The sequence below is a fragment of the Sus scrofa genome, chromosome 4, assembly GCF_054392235.1.
Source record: "Sus scrofa isolate SSC_HxYL_T2T_F1_AM1 chromosome 4, Sscrofa_HxYL_maternal_Yorkshire_Landrace_v2.0, whole genome shotgun sequence".
NCBI lineage: Eukaryota > Metazoa > Chordata > Mammalia > Artiodactyla > Suidae > Sus > Sus scrofa.
The window spans coordinates 16,691,075-16,707,737 of NC_139386.1; the positions used below are offsets into that span (position 1 = coordinate 16,691,075).

A 16,663-nucleotide genomic window follows, 5' to 3' on the forward strand; every position below is an offset into this window, starting at 1 on the left:
GGAAACTGTATATTTATTGGTTCGTGTATTGGTCTCCTGCCAGGTGGCCAGCATCGTGCTAAGCCCTTGCACCATTCATCTCAATTCAGTTCTCACACATGTGTATACAGTAGGTAGCTAGAGAAGAAACCAAGGCTCTGGAGTTCCCATCGTAGCTCAGTGGTAATGAACCCAACTAGCATCCCTGAGGATGTGAGTTTGATCCCTGGCCTCGCTCAGTGCTTTAAGGCTCCCGTGTTGCTGCAAGCTCTGTCATAGGTCACAGATGCGGCTTGGATCCTGCGTTGCTGTGGCATCAGCTGGCAGCTGCAGCTCCGATTTGAACCCTAGCCTGGGTACTTCCAAATGCCGTAGGTGTGGCCCTAAAAAGAAAAAAAAATATGCAAACCAGATTGTGCCACTCTGATGGCGAGACCTCCCACCTCCCTCAGAGTCAAGCCGAAGATCTTACAAAGTCTTAGAATTCTCTGCAGGACCTGATGCCCCATTGTTTCCTCTCTAAACTCACCTGTACTTTCTCTTGTTCTCTCTGCTCCAATCGGACTGGTCTCCACGGCCTGCCTCAGACATCTGGGAACCCCCCAGCATGGAGATCCACATCGGCTGCTCTCTGTCTGGGTTGCCCTTTCCTCAGATACCTGTGTGGAGCAATTTACATAGCAATTGCTACATGTCCTTCAGGCCTTTAATCAAATGTGGCCTTCTCAGGGAAACTTCTCCCAACCAGTCTGGTTAAAAATCACAATCTTGGAGTTCCCATTGTGGCTCCGAGGAAACAATCTGACTAGCATTCATGAGGATGCAGGTTCAATCCCCAGCCTTGCTCAGTGGGTTAAGGATCTGGCTTTGCCGGGAGCTGTGGTGTAGGTCACAGACATGGCTCGGATCCCACATTGTTGTGGCTGTGGTGTAGGCCAGTGGCTACAGCTCCAATTCCACCCCTAGTATGGGAACTTCCATATGCTGTGGGTGTGGCCCTAAAAAGACCAGAAAAAAAGGAAAGAAACCAGGGCTCAGAGACATGACGTAAATTGCTCAGGGTTGCAGAGTGGGTGAATTGAAAAACATCTCTCCTCTCTTGGTTGGGAAAGCTGGAGGGGGTCTTAAATTACTCTGAATATGATGTTGGCCTGTGGAGGAGGGGGTGGGGCTTAAAAGCATTTTTTTTTTTCTCTCTCTTCACTCCACACCCATGACAGAGGGATGGGCTTGAGGGTCGGAGAGACCCTGAGCCTCCCTCTGAGCTCCCATGGTGATGCTCGGAGGTGCTGGGACTTTTGTCCAGACCTGGACTTCCCTGATGACGTCACTGCTCCTTCGAGGATCTCCCGGAGCAGAGCTGCGGCAGTCTCCGTTGCCTCCCTGCAATGTCGGAGCAAGATTACCTCCTGCAGGACACCTGCAGTGATGCCAGGGCAATGGAGCAGGCTTCACTTGCCCCCACGGCTCTCACCGGCAGGTAACTTTGATCAACTGCTCTTACAAAAGAGGCGAGGTTGTAAACAGTCAGAAGCACACAGTGTTGAGAACCAGATTGGTGCCCCTGAATCCCCTCGGCACTTCCCGGCTATGTGGCTTGTAAGTTACTTGATTACCTCTCAGTTTTCTCATCTGTAAAATGGGAGATGCGTCATAGGGCCTAGGTGATAGGGCTGTTGTGAGGATTTACACAGGCTTGAAGCCCCGAGAACAATGGCTACCTCCCTTGTGAGTGCTTAAGTCAGCTCCTCTCTTGGCCATCTTTTGTGATTAGTTTGCTTTTATAGACTCATTCTTTTGAACCTTGAAAACTAGCTTTCCTAGGGGTGGTTCTTGGGTTCTGTTTGTTTTGCATGAATCCTGTCGTTATCAAGGAATGCCTCGGGCCCTGCTGTTGATGCAGAGCAATGAAACTAATAGCTAATATCTGAGCTCTGAACTCTTCTGCTTTTCTAGGTACAGGGTGAGTTGGGCCTCCTGGAGTTGTGCAATATGGTAGCCCTGGGCTTCGTCAACTTGGGAGGGATGGCTTGGTAAATAGTAAGGATCACTTTGTTTTCTTCCCAGTTGGGGCTAAGCCTGCAGGTTTGAAAGCCACTGTTTTACTTGGCGCCAACCCTACTTTCTGTACACACATTTCAGGCATGTGCGTACATACACACATGATGGCGAAATGTGTACCATTCTCAACATGGTTCGCCACCTTCTGCTTGCTGCCCTTCTGTCTTTCACCAACTTGCCCAGTAAAACACATCTGGGAACAAGAGGTCAAAGCACTCGGGTTGCCATGGTATTGAGCAGGTCACCTCCCCACCCCCCAGCAACTTGGGCCTTCAGCTTTCCCTGCTTCTTCTTCTTTTTTTAGGGCTGCACCCTCGGCATATGGAGGGTCCCAGGCTAGGGGCTGAATCAGAGCTACCGCTGCTGGCCTGAGCCACAGCCACTGCAACGCAGGATCCAAGACGGTTCTGCAACCTACACCACAGGTCCTGGCAATGCCAGATCCTTAACCCACTGAGCGAGGCCAGGGATCGAACCTGCAACCTCATGGTTCCTAGTCGGATTTGTTTCTACTGCGCCACGACGGGAACTCCCCAGCTTTCCCTTCTAAGAGATGATCTCTAGGGGCCTTTACAGCTTTCCCCCTTTCCAACATTTGCTGAAAGATGCTCTTGGATTTTGGAAGCTCAGTGTTCTTGGGAGATTTTAGTTTTTAATTTTTTCTTTTGAGGATGGCTTTAAAGGATTAGACATCTTCTTGTTGCTGAAAAAATGCTTATCAAAGAAGCAAAGGCCGACGTTCTTTTTCCTTCCCCAAATGTGATGTTTAAATAAAATTCAGTTTCATGGAGCCAACACATGGAGTAGAAATGGATAGGGTTTCTCCTATCTTTGAGCAGTCCCGGAGGAGGCTGTAAACAGCAGGGTATCCCTTCAACCAGATGGGCTGCTGAGCTTGGAGAGCCAAGCAGATGCAGAGAATACAGAAATCAGAGGCAGAATGAGGAAAGGATGGTTGCCGTGGTGTTGGTTGATTCTCTTGGCTGAATATCATGAGCCTGGAGGCCAGGGAGAGGAGGAAGGCGATCAGTCGTGCTGAGAGGCTCCCCAACAGGAGCTGGTGGGCTGTGACGTCCCAAGTCACAGTTTGGGGTCTGAAGGGAAAATGGCCCATGGAGCTCACTGTCAGGGCAAGACCTTCTCGAGAGCTGGGCTGGCCTCAGGGAACCTCGATACAGGGCAGGGTTGGCTGGTACTCTGCTCCCCTTTGGTAGCTTTGCCTCATTTTTCTTGGTGCTGTGAACAGCCTCAGATGTCCAGGGCTCCTTGCTGCTGCCAGAGTCCTTCCCACTGCCCTAGCTAGGCCAGTCTTCATTTATCCAGTGACATGCTTTTTTCAATTTTTTTTGCTTTTTGGGGCTGCATTCGTGGCATATGGAAGTTCCCAGGCTAGGGGTCAAATCAGAACTGCGGCTGCTGGCCTAGACCACAGCCATAGCAATGCAGGATCCAAGCCACATCTGTGACCTACACCACGGCTGACAGCAATGCTGGATCCTTAACCCACTGAGCAAGGCCAGGGATCAAACTCAGCCCCTCATGCATCCTAGTTGGGCTCGTTAACCGCTGAGCCATGAAAGAAACTTCCAAAATGTTTTTTATTAGAATATAGCTGGTTTATAATGTGCCAATTTCTGCTGTACAGCAAAGTGACCAGTCACACACACACACACACACACACACACACACACACCACACACACCACACATTCCCTTTCTTATATTCCATTGTAGTTTTTTCCAATCCAGTGACACTCTTGATTTCAATTTTTTTTTGGGGGGGCCCTTCCTTTTACCATCAGTTTTATTATAATTTTCCTCGGGGTTAGAGTGGTAGAGTAGAGAGTCGTGGATTCAGTCTTGGATGGCGATTGTGGTCATTGTGCTCTCAGCAATGGGAGCTCAGGCAAGTTGCTTGATTTTCCTCAGCCTCAGTTTTCTCCCCTCCGAGACCCGTGCAGTAGTATGAAACTTAGAGCATTGTTGAGAGTTAGATGAGACACAGCAATTATCGCAAAAAAAACAAACTGTCCGCAATAAATGTTATTTCTGATCCATCTTATACTTCCTGCACATTAGAATCAGCAGAGTTTTAAAAATATTCCAGCACCTGGGCTCTGCCCCACCCCTGCTGGGCATTGGTACTCTTCATTTATATTTTTAGGGCTGTACCCTTGGCATCCGGAGGTTCCCAAGCTAGGGATCAAATCAAGAGCTGTAGCTGCCGGCTTACACCCCAGTCACAGCAACGCCAGGATCCAAGCCATGTCTGCAACCCACACCCACAGCTCACAGCAACACCAGACCCATAACCCACTGAGCAAGGCCAGGGATCGAACCTACGTCCTCATGGATACTAGTCAGATTCGTTTCCAGGAACTCCAGGAATTGGTCCTCTTTAACAGCTCCTCTTGTGATGTGCAGCTGAGATGAGACCCCTCCCCCCCCTCATTGCTGATGAAGAGTTTGCTACCCTCTGCTCAAGGCTGCTTCTATTCCCGTCCCATTGACCCTGACTCCCCAAGTCAAGCTCTCTTCTGTGTTTTAATCTGATGAATAGCCAGTGATGAATTGAGGTTTGTGTGCAGGAGCCCTCCTGTGGGTCCTGGATATTTGTTTTCACTGACACCCTCACAGGAGCAGAGCCATATTCTCTTCTGGTACAAAGGGGAGGGGAATCGTGGATGAAGCTTTCCTGAAATGTTGTGGCAGAGACCGTTGGCTGAAAATGAGACATACTCTGGGACACCGGCTGAGAATCCGAGGGGCCAGGTGGGACTGGTGGGCTGCTTGGGCAGATTTCCTGTCTTCATTCAGTGACGCCGAAGCAGGAAACTTGGCAACCAGACGAACTTGGTGAGTTTAGAAATTGGGAGATTGGACCATTAGGGTGTGCCTGAATGTGGAGTGTGGCCTGGGAAGGAAGGCAGATGTTTATGGCTGAAAATGGCCTCCTGGGCTGTTCCTCCCTTCTGGTCACATATGGCAGGAGACCGTCAAACTCTACCCTCTGGACCCACCTGGACCCTTCCCCTGGAGCCCACAGCTTCCAGCATCTCTGCCTGAAAGTGTTCTCTGGTCATGGCCATGGGAGCTTGGTTCTCATCAGGAGGCAGGCTGGATGTCTTGGGAAATTAAAGGCTTTGGGAACACCTCCCCCTGGAAGGATGGCCATTGGTGGATGAACAGGCCAGCTTCCTTGCCCTTCGATGGGGCAGTCCTGAAGCATGTTCTGTATAGTTTCTCAGAAGGTCTCCTGTGTGACTGCATCCCAGGTGCCCAAGGCGACACCACCCTCATCGTGAATGCTTTGCTGGCTTTCTTCCCTTCCCCGTGGTGCTTCCCCCCTCCCTTCCTGTCCTGCCTGGGATCCCTTCTCAAATAAGCTACTTGAACCCTCATCTTTGTCTCAGGGTCTGTTTCCGTGGGAACGCGTGGATCTTCGGTCAGCCTTTTCTTATTCATGAGGGTTTTACACCTCTGTTCACACATCCATCTTGGGAGATGGATAGGCTAATATTCTCTGTGGATACGTTGTGGAGCTCAGCACTTCATGCCTTCGCTGTTTTACACGTCTTTCCTTCTGGAGTCCTTCCAGATAGGAAGAGGAAAGAAACCACAGTTAAGTGCAGTTCTTTCCGATCTGCAGGTTCTGACCCATAAGAGAGTTAAATATCCCTTTTTTAAAAATGAAGTGAACACGACCTATCAAGAGTGCACATTGGAAGAGCACCAACTGTTACGCAAACATTTCATTTGTTGTACGTGATTATAGTTACATGTTGGTGAAATATGTTTCTTAACATGGATCATGGTCAAAAGTTTGGGAAGTCACTGCATTCATTGATGGGCATCTGTGGTTTTTCACCTTCTCAGGGTCCATTCTTTCAATTTCCCTCCAGTAGCACCCCTTGATATTCCTTTCAACAAGGACAGGAGACTCTACCCCTCATTGGACATAGTCTTGGTGGGGCTGTCCATCAGGGTGTCCCATCATTCCTTGGTGAAAAGATGGTCGCATGACCCACGGCAGGTCAATCAGATGATTGCTCCAGGGAACTTGATTCTCGAGGACACACACAAGGGCTGAAAATAGTTGAAGATGGTTCATCCAAGGGGGTCTCTGGAAGTTAACATCTCTATTTTTTGACTTTTTTTCCATCCAAGATATGGTTGGTTCTATGAAATATCTGTGAACCTCATCTCTATTTTTTCACCGCTTAGGTGGGTCGAACAGTTTCCTGTTGCTAGAGTCCAAAGAACTTCCCCTATGTAAGGGCTTTGGAGTTAATCCGACCCTAACTCTACTCATTTCTGCTTGTGTCACTGGAAAACTGCTTAACGTTTCTAAGTTTCAGGTTCCTCTCCTATAAAATGAGGGTAGTAATACCAGGTTGGAGAGTACAGATAATATTTATAAGGCCTCGGGACCCAGACCCTCAATTAGTGTCAGCGGCTATTGTGGACCAAATTGCAATTATCCTTGTTTTACTAGTGATGACTTTCCACTGACTAACTATCTGTGAAGTGGATGAATGAATGAATACATATGACAATGGATTTTTACAACTAAAACCTACAGCTGGGTTTCTTTGGACAGTTACAACCCTTTGGGTATTAAACATATAATATTTAGTGTTCAAAAACTTAATACAAGAAAAGCTCCATAACTGGAATTAGGCACAAGAGTTCTTACAAGTGACAACAAAAGCATAATTCATAAAAAAAATCGATAAATTGGAAATCATCAAAATTAAAAATTTTTACTCTGTGAAAGACATTGTTAAGAGTATTACAAAAAAATTGGGTTCTATCCACCCAATTCCTGTACATGTATTAATGGCAGCTCTAATCAATCATCCCAAACCGGAAACAACTCACATGTCCCTCAGCAGTTGAATGGATACGCACACCCTGGTACATCCGTACATTGTAATAAAACTCAGTGATAAATAGCAATGCGCTATGGATGCACACGACAAACTTGGATGCCTCTCAAAGGCATGATGCTGAGTAAAAGGAGCCAGCATCAAAAGGTTACATATTGTGTGATTCTATTTGTGCAAAAATGAGGGGAGGGCGGAGGGTGTGACAGTAAAGAGATGGCGTCAAGGTGTTCTTTTGGGGGTGATGGATCCTGATTACGGTGGGTGTCACGTGAATCTACTTGTGTGTTAAAATTCATAGAACCTTACATTAAAAAATCAATGACAAGGGAAAAAATCCTTTTTATCATGTAGAGCGAGGTTGTATTCATTTGGATATTTTGGTATCCTCGCTACCCGCCCCATAAATACAGTAGCCACCAGCCACACGTGCTTAGGCTCGTCCTCATGGAGGTGTCGATCCAGGATAAAGTGCGTCTGGATTTCAAAGACTTGGCACCACGAAAAGAACATCCACTATCTTGATAATATTCATGTTAATTATATATTGACACAATCTCTTTTGGATAGCTGGGTTAAATGGAACATTGATTTCAGCTTTTTCCTTTTAAACATGGGATTACTAGTAAGTTGTAATTACATGATGTACCTGGGGTTCTATTTTTATTGGACCCTGCTGCTCCGGATGACACAGTCAGGGAGGGATGGGAACGCCTAGGTGGTTCTCTCTCCATCTGGAAGGGCAGGTGTAGGACCGCCCCACGCAGGGCTGAGCAAGATCCACCCGGGGTCTTGGAGTGGGGGCCAGCCTGTCTGAGAGGTAGCTGCTGCTGTCCACAGCTGGCTTTTCCTCACCTTTGGCGGGGACCAAGGCCAGGGCAGGGTGAGGCAATTTCCCAGAGGAGGGGCAGGCAAGGAGTTAGAGGTGGCTGCGATTCTTCTTTGGTTAGACTTGAGCTTGAATTCCATTCTAGCCACTAGTTAGCTGTGTAGCTCTTGATCTTTCTTAACCCCAGAATAATAGTTCCCTGGGGAGTTTCCTTACCTCCTAGGGCTGTGGTCCGAGAAAGCAGAGAGCAGGAGAAAGCACCCAGGAGGCTTTCTGCTGCAGCTGATTCTGCTGTTGCTACCACTGCTCTGTGTAGTGCTGGCTGTCCCACCTCAGGCTCTGTTTTCTCTCTCCCTCTCTCTCAGTTGAACCCCGCAGGCACTCTGCCCAGCTCTTCTCCCTGATTCAGCACTGAGAAATGCCGAGGCAAGCTTTCCCATGAAGCTGCTTGTCAGCAAACACCCACTCCTGTCTCCGCTCTTCCCCATGTGTCAGAGACAGGTCTGGACTCCACGCAGGGCCCAGGGTCGTGCCAGCTCTGGGGCTGAGGGCTGACTCACACACCCCCTGCCCCCAACCTGCGAGATTAGAAATTGGAGGCCCCCACGCGTGGCCACAAGGCAGGATTGGAAAGCCCTCCAGCCATCTATGGGGGCCGGGAGGGGTGCAGCAATTTTCCTGGATTCTGTCTCCAAAGCATCAAAGCCTTGGTTTCAAACATTGAGTTGCTGCCTGGCCTGCCTTGTCCACTGTCTCCCCTTTGCTTTTCATTTCAATTGAACTTTTACTATGTTATTCTTGTTGCTCACCTCCTATCGCTCAGTGTCGCCATCAAATATTAGGTAGGTACAGAGTAGCTTTATCAGCCACATAGATTTTCATCAAAGGAGCTTGTTAAGCTCCTGTCTGGGCCTGGCACGGCATGAGGCTCCGTGGAAGGGAAGTTAAACAGACATGAGTGGTCTCTTGGGGCTCAGACACAATGGTGGTCACGGTTGCTACCTGGTAGGGTTACCTTGATCACGGCCAGGATTTTGAGAGCTGAAAGGTCCTGTCAGATCCCAAGTTCAGAGGGCTGTGCTTTAAAAACCGCAGAAGCAGGTCTGGGGTGGGACCTCGAGCCATCAAAAGAGGCCCTCACCCATGAGAGTGGCAGTGGTCAACTGGGTTTTGGAATCCGGCAGCAGCTGTCAGTTTGCTTCTGGGCTCTCCTGCCCGGGGATCTCCAGGGTGCAGAACTTCGTCTTCCTGGGCCTCAGTTTCTCACCTGTGACCTGGATCACAAGGCCAGCTCACAGCTGGTTGTAGGACGGTAACACCTGCCATTTATTGAGCTGCGGCTCTGTGCCAGGCATAAGGCTAACTGCTCCACAAGGGTTTTCACATTTAATGTTTAGACAATAATTCCATGAAGCAGGTATTGCTTTTTTCTTTTTTTTTTTCTTTTTAGGGCTGTACCCGTGGCATACAGAAGTTCCCAGGCTAGGGGTCGAATTGGAGCTGCAGCTCCTGGCCTACACCACAGCCACAGCAACATGGGGTCCGAGCCGCGTCTGTGAATTACACCACAGCTTTTGGCAATGCTGGATCCTTAACCCACTAAGTGAGACCAGGGATCGAACCCACACCCTCACGGATTCTAGTTGGGTTCTTAACCCATTGAGCCGCAGTGGGTGCTCAAGCAGGTATTGTTGTTAACTGTCATGTTTCAAATGAGGAAGTGGAGGCTTAGAGAGCTTAAATAATATGCCCAAGATCCAAGAGTTGGCTAATGCAGGAGAAGGATTTAGATTCTTTTTTTTTGGTCTTTTTGCCTTTTTTAGGGCTGCTCCTGTGGCATATGGAGGTTCCCAGGCGTCCAATCAGAGCTGTAGCTGCTGGCCTATGCTAGAGCCACAGCAACGAGGGATCCAAGCTACATCTTTGAACTACACCACAGCTCACGGCAATGCCAGATCCTTAACCCACTGAGCAAGGCCAGGGATTGAACCCATAACCTCCTGGTTCCTAGTCGGATTTGTTAACCACTGAGCCATGACGGGAACTCTGGGATTTAGACTCTAGCACTCTGCCCTGCATGCTGCCCACCCTGACCTCCTCCAGGTCTGGACTCAGGAGGGGACAAGGAAGGGGGATCCCAGCCTGTGGGGCTGAGAGTCCTCCCCTGGGAAACAGGGAGGTGGCTGGAGGTGGGACTTGGGGGTGAGCTGGGGCTCTAGGCCCCCAAGGCTCCATCCTCCCTTCCAGCTTCACTTGCAAAACACAAAGCCCATAGGGGAAATTTGAGAATTTCAAGATGCTAACTGCAGAGCCTGAGATCCCAAGTTTGGGGCCTTCTGAGTGCCAGCCCCTGTATGACTCTACTGGTCAGTCACTCATGAAGCTGACACCCTATTTTAAGTGCTTGTAATGGTACAAACTTTTCTAAAGTGAAAAATCAGTGCTTCTCTTTTTCTTGATGCTTGCTCTTGGGAGTGAATGCAACTACATGGAAATGTATTTTGAAATACCCAGTGCCAGCTCGGCCCATGTGTCTTGGGGAAGATGAGGGTCTGGGCAGTCTGCTTTCCTTAGCATTGATGCTGTCCCTGCCCTGTTGTCAACTTAAAAAAAATGCACGACTTCAAAGTTGAGAGTTAAGTTTTATTTGGGGCAAAATTAGGACTTAAGCCCAGGAGACAGCATCTCAGGTAGCCTTGAGAAACTGCACAAAGGAGCGAGGAGGGGAGCTAGGATATATAGGAGTTCTTGCAACAAAGGGCAGGTAGCAGGAACAAAAGAGGTTCTGGGCTCACTGAAATCATTCCTTTGATATGCACCTCAGCTATGGGGCCAGTATCCTGACTTTTCACAGTCCTAAGGGCTCACCAGCTCACCCTTGGAGGTGGCTGCATTCTTCACGAATGACTGCGACATTCTTTGTTTTGTCCACTTAACTACAGCCCAGGCAGTGGTATTTCTCTGAAATACCACCCCAAAGAGGAAAGGGGGACTATCAGGAGATGTGCAATAAAGGGGAGGGGGAGGTGCATGCAGCCAGGCACACATTTTCCACAAGTTTGTTGCCGATCTCTGGAAGGTTACTACTAGTCCCAAGGAGCAGACATCCCCATGAAGGATTTTAGTGTTTTTCTAGATATGAGGAGATGCAAGAATTAGGTGCATAATATCTTCTCCTAAAAATAACTCTGAGGACCTATTCCTCCAGTTTTCCCAGAGCACAGAGTGCCCGACTCCTGGTCTCCACTCTGAGCTCTGCTCACGGGGTGCTGTGGGTGGGCAGCTGCAGTGGCTCATGATTTAATCCATGTAGAGGCTGGTGGCAAGGGCCACACTTCAGTGCACACAGTGGTCACACTGAGGACTCCTGAGCTTCCAGCACCCTCCTTGGCTGGTTCAAAGAGTGTTTAATTCACACCTTCCACGGGAAATAGAATAGAGCTATGGCTAACGGCTTTGGTTCCAAATGCTTGGACTTATTGACTCCCGACTCTGCCACTTTCTAACTGTTTGACCTTGGCCAGTTATTGAACCCTTCTGAACCTCAGTTTTACTTTCTTTAAAATAGGCATATGGTACCCATCTCCTATGGCTCTCTGAGGATTGAAGTGACAATGGCATGACACACACCCAGCACAGTGCCTGGCATGTATTGCTCATTTAGTAGCAATACATGCCAGTCATCCGTTGATCACTATTCTTATTCCTGAGCTTAAGAACAGCAGCAAAAGTTAAGAGTTGTGTCTGGGAGTTCCCATTGTGGCTCAGTGGGTTAAGAACCCAACACAATCTTCGTGAGGATGTGGATTCAATCCCTGGCCCCACCCAGTGGGTTAAGGCTCTCGTGTTGCTGCAAGCTGTGGTGTAGGTTGCAGATGTGGTTTGGATCTAGTATTGCTATGGCTGTGGCACAGGCCTGCAGCTGCAGCTCAAGTTCGACCCCTAGCCTGGAAATTTCCATGTGCTGCAGGTGAGGCCCTAAAAAGAAAAGAAAAAAGACTTATGTCTCTGCTTTAATTGTCTCAGGTACTAGAATATACTTGAGGATAAATTTTGAATGAATGAATAGTTTATCATCTAATAGTAATGCTTGAGATATGTTCATCATTTTATGGTTTATAACCATTTTCTGACACATAATTCCACTCTAGCCCCGTAATAGCCTGGAGATGTAAGAAGAGCAAGGAATTTATTATACTATTTCACAGATTGGGCAAATAGAGGCTCAGAGATTAACGACTGCTCATTTATTCAACAGTCATTTAATGAGCACTTATTATGTGCAAGATACTATGATAGGATTAAAAAATGAATGAGATTTTTTCTTGCTGTTTTGAAGAAATGATTGTGGGTCAGGGTATTTGGAGCAGGCTTACAGGAGGATAAAACGTGATGCAAGTGCAGAGACAACAATAAAGTTCAGCAGCTTAAACTGAGATTTATTTCTCATTCTTGCTATTGGTGCATCATGGTTCAGCTAGTGGCCCTGCTCCACCCAGTTTTCATTCCAAACCAGACAGATGGAGCAGCCGCAGGTTGGAACATTGCTGGTTATTGTGACAGGAGGAAGGAGATCTGAGATGAGGAGGGTCTCACACCAGCAATCAAATTCTCCACTCATGAGCCAGACTTTTAATATGGTCCCACCCAACCACAGGATCCAGGGCGAGAAGTAAAATTCTACCCCATACGCAGAAGGCAAAGAGCTGGAAATATTTGGTGAACAGATTAAGAAGAACTATGCCAGCTGGGCAGCCTTTGAAGGATGGGTAGGAATCAGCTGAATACTGATGGGGTGGGATTGGGTGAGGAGAGTGAAAGAAGGGTGAAGATGAAGAGGAGTCTTAAAGAGATGGAGGCTGGGAGATGGGAAACAATAGGAGAGACAGGAGGCAGAAATGTGCAAGGCATTGGGGCTGCAAGGAAGACTGAGTCTGCCAGTATGGCTGGAACCGTTTAATTCAAAAGTTTAGCAAACACTGACTCAGCTCCTATTGTGTACTGAGTGCTGGGGATGCAAAGAAGAATAAAACATGGTACCTGCCTTACAGTCTAGTGGGAGCAGTCATTTTGCACAGAGAACAAAGGGAGTCAAAATATAAGAAAGAGTAGACAGTAGTTATGTTTGCCAGGCACTCTTCTTAGATCTGCACATATCTTTTTTTTTTTTTTTTTGTCTTTTTGCTATTTCTTTGGGCCACTCCTGCGGCATATGGAGGTTCCCAGGCTAGGGGTCGAATCGGAGCTGTAGCCACTGGCTTACGCCAGAGCCACAGCAATGCGGGATCCGAGCCACATCTGCAACCTACACCACAGCTCACGGCAACGCCAGATCCTTAACCCACTGAGCAAGGGCAGGGACCGAACCCGCAACCTCATGGTTCCTAGTCGGATTCGTTAACCACTGCGCCACGACGGGAACTCCAGATCTGCACATATCTTAACTCATTTAATCATCCTTCTAGCTCCATAAGGTACTTGCAGTTATTATTACCCATTTTACAGGTGGAAAAACTCAGGCATAGCATGGCTGTGCATAGCAGAGATGGCCTTCAAATCTAGGCATTCCAAGTTTGGGGTCTGTGGTTTTAAATGTCAAATCTTTACTATATTGCTTTTTTGCTTGATAATTTGTTGAGGCTGTGCCTGTAATCTTGGGTGGCAAGTAGCTTTGCCTTGAGATCCAAAATGATAGATTGTTATTGGCTGCCTGGAGCTCCATATTGGGAAGTTTTCCAGGACCCAGCTGGCACTGGGGAGGAAAGAATGATGTAATTAATTAGTAATGCCTACCATGGTCTTGAAGGTGGTATTGTCAGCACATATATTTGGTAACCCTGGCCTATTTTATGCCTACAGCAAGGTGGATTTTATCCGTTCATTAACAATCAAGGAAATCAAAACCAAACAACGAAGTCATTGACTGTTTTCCTCACTTTTCAATTTTTTTTTAACTTTATCACGTTTATGGCAGTACAGGTACTCCCATGTTTGAAAAGCTAGCTTTCCTTTTTGGAGATTAATGTTTAAAATAGCAAAACTGCAGTCCCCTCAGGCAAGCAGACACCTTAATTGCCAAAAAAAAAAAAAAAAAAAAAAAAAAAAAAGAAAAATCAGCCATGGCAAATGTTCAATCTATTGCACCCCTGGTGCAGTTATCAGCTGGGATGCTATGGCAATGATAATAAAAAAGGAATTCTTTTATTTATTTATTTATTTATTTGGCTGTACCCATGGCATATGGAAGTTCCTGGACCAGGGATTGAATCCGAGCTGCAGCTATGACCCACCCTACAGCTGCAGTAATGCCAGATCCTTAACCTGCTGTGCCACAGTGAGAACTTCCTAAAAAAGGATTCTAATTGTTCAATCCAAGTTCTGTACAAGGAAGAATCCATCAGCTGACTTGGGGAGTTTAGCCATAAGAAAATCTAGCTTAGCCTGATCACTAGTGGAATTTCCTGTCCTGAAATGTTGTAGGCTTTCCTCTGCAGGGAGAGTTCTTTGTCTCCCCACCCCTTCCCTCCCCAGTCTCTTTCCTTGGCTTTTTCTTTTCCGGGTACCATTTCTCCTTATGCTCAGATTTTTTGTTTCTTTATATTCTTTCCCATATATTTCTAGGAATGGAGCCCAAACTTAGGTGCATGGTGATATAGATACCAATTAGGAGCTTAGAGCTCAGGTGATAAATAGGCATCTGCTCCTGAGCCAGCCCTGATCCATGGCTTGTGGCTGTGGATGAAATGACACTGAAATGCTGTGTCAAGAAGGTTTGCAATGGACTCAGCCTGAAAGCACATTGGGATTGATTAGGGATGTCAGCCACAGGTGTGGGCTAGGAGCAGTTATTTGTGTGGGCTCCCAGTGGCTTTGCTATTTTGGAAAGCCTGCACAGTGCTTACAGCCATGATGTTAGTGAATAAGCTTGGGGTTTGGTCCTAGAAGATGCTAGTTCAAGTCCTATTCCCTCTCTAGGTGAAACTTGGATGTGTCATTTATCTTCTCTTTGTCTTAGTAAGATTTGTGTAAACCAATCCCCCTTATGGAGTGGTTGTAAATATTGCAGAGGTGACGCACATTCATTCCTTCAACAAATATTTGCTGAGCACTGTATGAGGTGCTGGGGATATAATCAAGACACAGTATGGAGGAGTTCCTGTTGTGGCTCAGTGGCAACAAGTCCCATTAGTATCCATGAGGACTTGGGTTCGATCCCTGGCTTTGCTCAGTGGATTTAGGATCTGGTGTTGCTGTGAGCTGTGGCATGGGTCACAGAGGTGGCTCAGATCTGGCACTGCTGTGACTGTGGTGTAGGCGCTGGCAGCTACAGCTCCAATTTGACCCCTAGCCTGGGAACTTCCATATGTTGTGAGTGCGCCCCTAAAAAACACACACACGAAAAAGATACAATATGGATGTGGTTCCTGCCCACTCAGAGCTTACGGTCTACTGGAGGGATTCGTTAATTGCTGTGTAACAAATTACTGCAAATTTAGAGGCTTAAGACAACACACATTTTGATGTCACACTTTCTGTGTGTGAGGATTCTAGGCAGAGCTTAGCTGGCTCTTCTGCTCAGGGTCTTATAAGGTTGCAGTCAACATGTCCACTGAGTTGTGTTCTCATCTGGAAGCTTGACTGGGGATGACCTGCTTCCAAGCTCATTTGGCTTCTTGGAAGAATTCCCTTTCTTACTATGGTAAGAGTGTGGACTCCAGTTCAGGCTGGATGTCAGCTGGATTCCACCTGTAGGCTGAAGCCTCAACCCACTGAGCAGGGCCAGGGATCAAATCTGCATCCTCAGGGATACAGGCTTGGGGTCGAATTGGAGCTATAGCTGCTGGCATACACCAGAGCCACAGGATAAACAAGGGTTCAAGTTCTACTACTTACCAGTGGTGTGTCCTTAGAAATGTCTTTGTGGTGTAGGTTGCAAATGCAGCTTGGATGTAATGTTTCTGTGGCTGTGGCATAGGCTGGCAGCTGTAGCTCGGATTCAACCCATAGCCTGGGAACTTCCACATGCTGTGGTGTGGCCCTTAAAAGCACGCGTGCGCGCATGTGCGCGCACACACACAAAGAATCAAGGCTCCAGATTCACGGCTCCCACAGGGCCATTCAGCCATCCCCAAGGCACCCCAGTGAGGTTCCCGGCCACTGTGGAGCAGAGACAAGATGTCCCGAATTTTGCCCTGCCAGAATTCCTAACCTCTAACATTGTAGCATAATAAGATGGTGATTGTTTTCTCCTTCTAAGTTTTGAGGTGGTTTATAAAAGAGAATTACATAATTGAAACTCCTGAGGATCTTTCAAAATCTCTCTAGACCCTTCTAATGAACAGCCTTGTTGAGAACCACTGGTTTTTACAATGAAATGATTTATCTCTCCACTGGAAATGAATAAAGAAGCTCTTTTTTGTTCTGCTTTGATTTGATGTCCAAGTTATGTTTTTGGGAGGAAAATGGCAAGTGACCAGAATAATTTTTTTTCTTTTTTTTTTAAACAGAATGCTTTGTTGTACTGCTACCATTTGTATAAAATATTTTTTAAAATGTGGATTATTTCTGGAATGATACATAAGAAAGTAGTAAGTAGCTATTGTTGGCTCCAGAGGGGGAAACTGGATGGCTGGGGAACAGAGGAAACATTTTACTTAGCACTCTATGAGAGTTTTCACAGTTTAAAACATGTGGGTGCAGCAATTCGATGGTAAGTAAGTGCTGCCTGTTGCTTACCTGGGAAACTGCACATCCTTTAGCCTGATCTGGCCTCAGCCTTTATTCACCATGTGGCCCCTGCAGCTTCATGGACAGACCTGCCCTTCAAGGCACCATGTTGTTCCTTCAACCTGGGACACCCTCCTCCTTCTCCATTCTGACAAACTCCTGGTCTGGAAGACCTTTCTAAG

The 16,663-nt window shown here is 47.2% G+C and overlaps 1 protein-coding gene across 4 annotated transcripts in view; it reads left to right on the forward strand.

Annotated features, from left to right (window-relative positions):
* Positions 1-16,663, forward strand: part of LOC110260230 (uncharacterized) — a 229,119-nt gene that overhangs the window by 23,345 nt on the left and 189,111 nt on the right. For 2 of the 4 annotated variants that reach the window (XR_014843407.1, XM_085021774.1), the window contains one exon: positions 1,323-1,459. The exons of 1 other annotated variant lie outside the window; for it this stretch is intronic. Coding sequence is in view for 2 of the 3 variants with exons in the window: in XM_085021774.1 (XP_084877900.1) it covers positions 1,323-1,459 (137 nt within the window). In the remaining variant the exon portion in view is untranslated. Of the gene's footprint in view, positions 1-1,199; positions 1,460-16,663 lie in introns of all 4 variants that reach the window. One more of the 4 variants, XM_085021773.1, reaches the window with a different exon arrangement.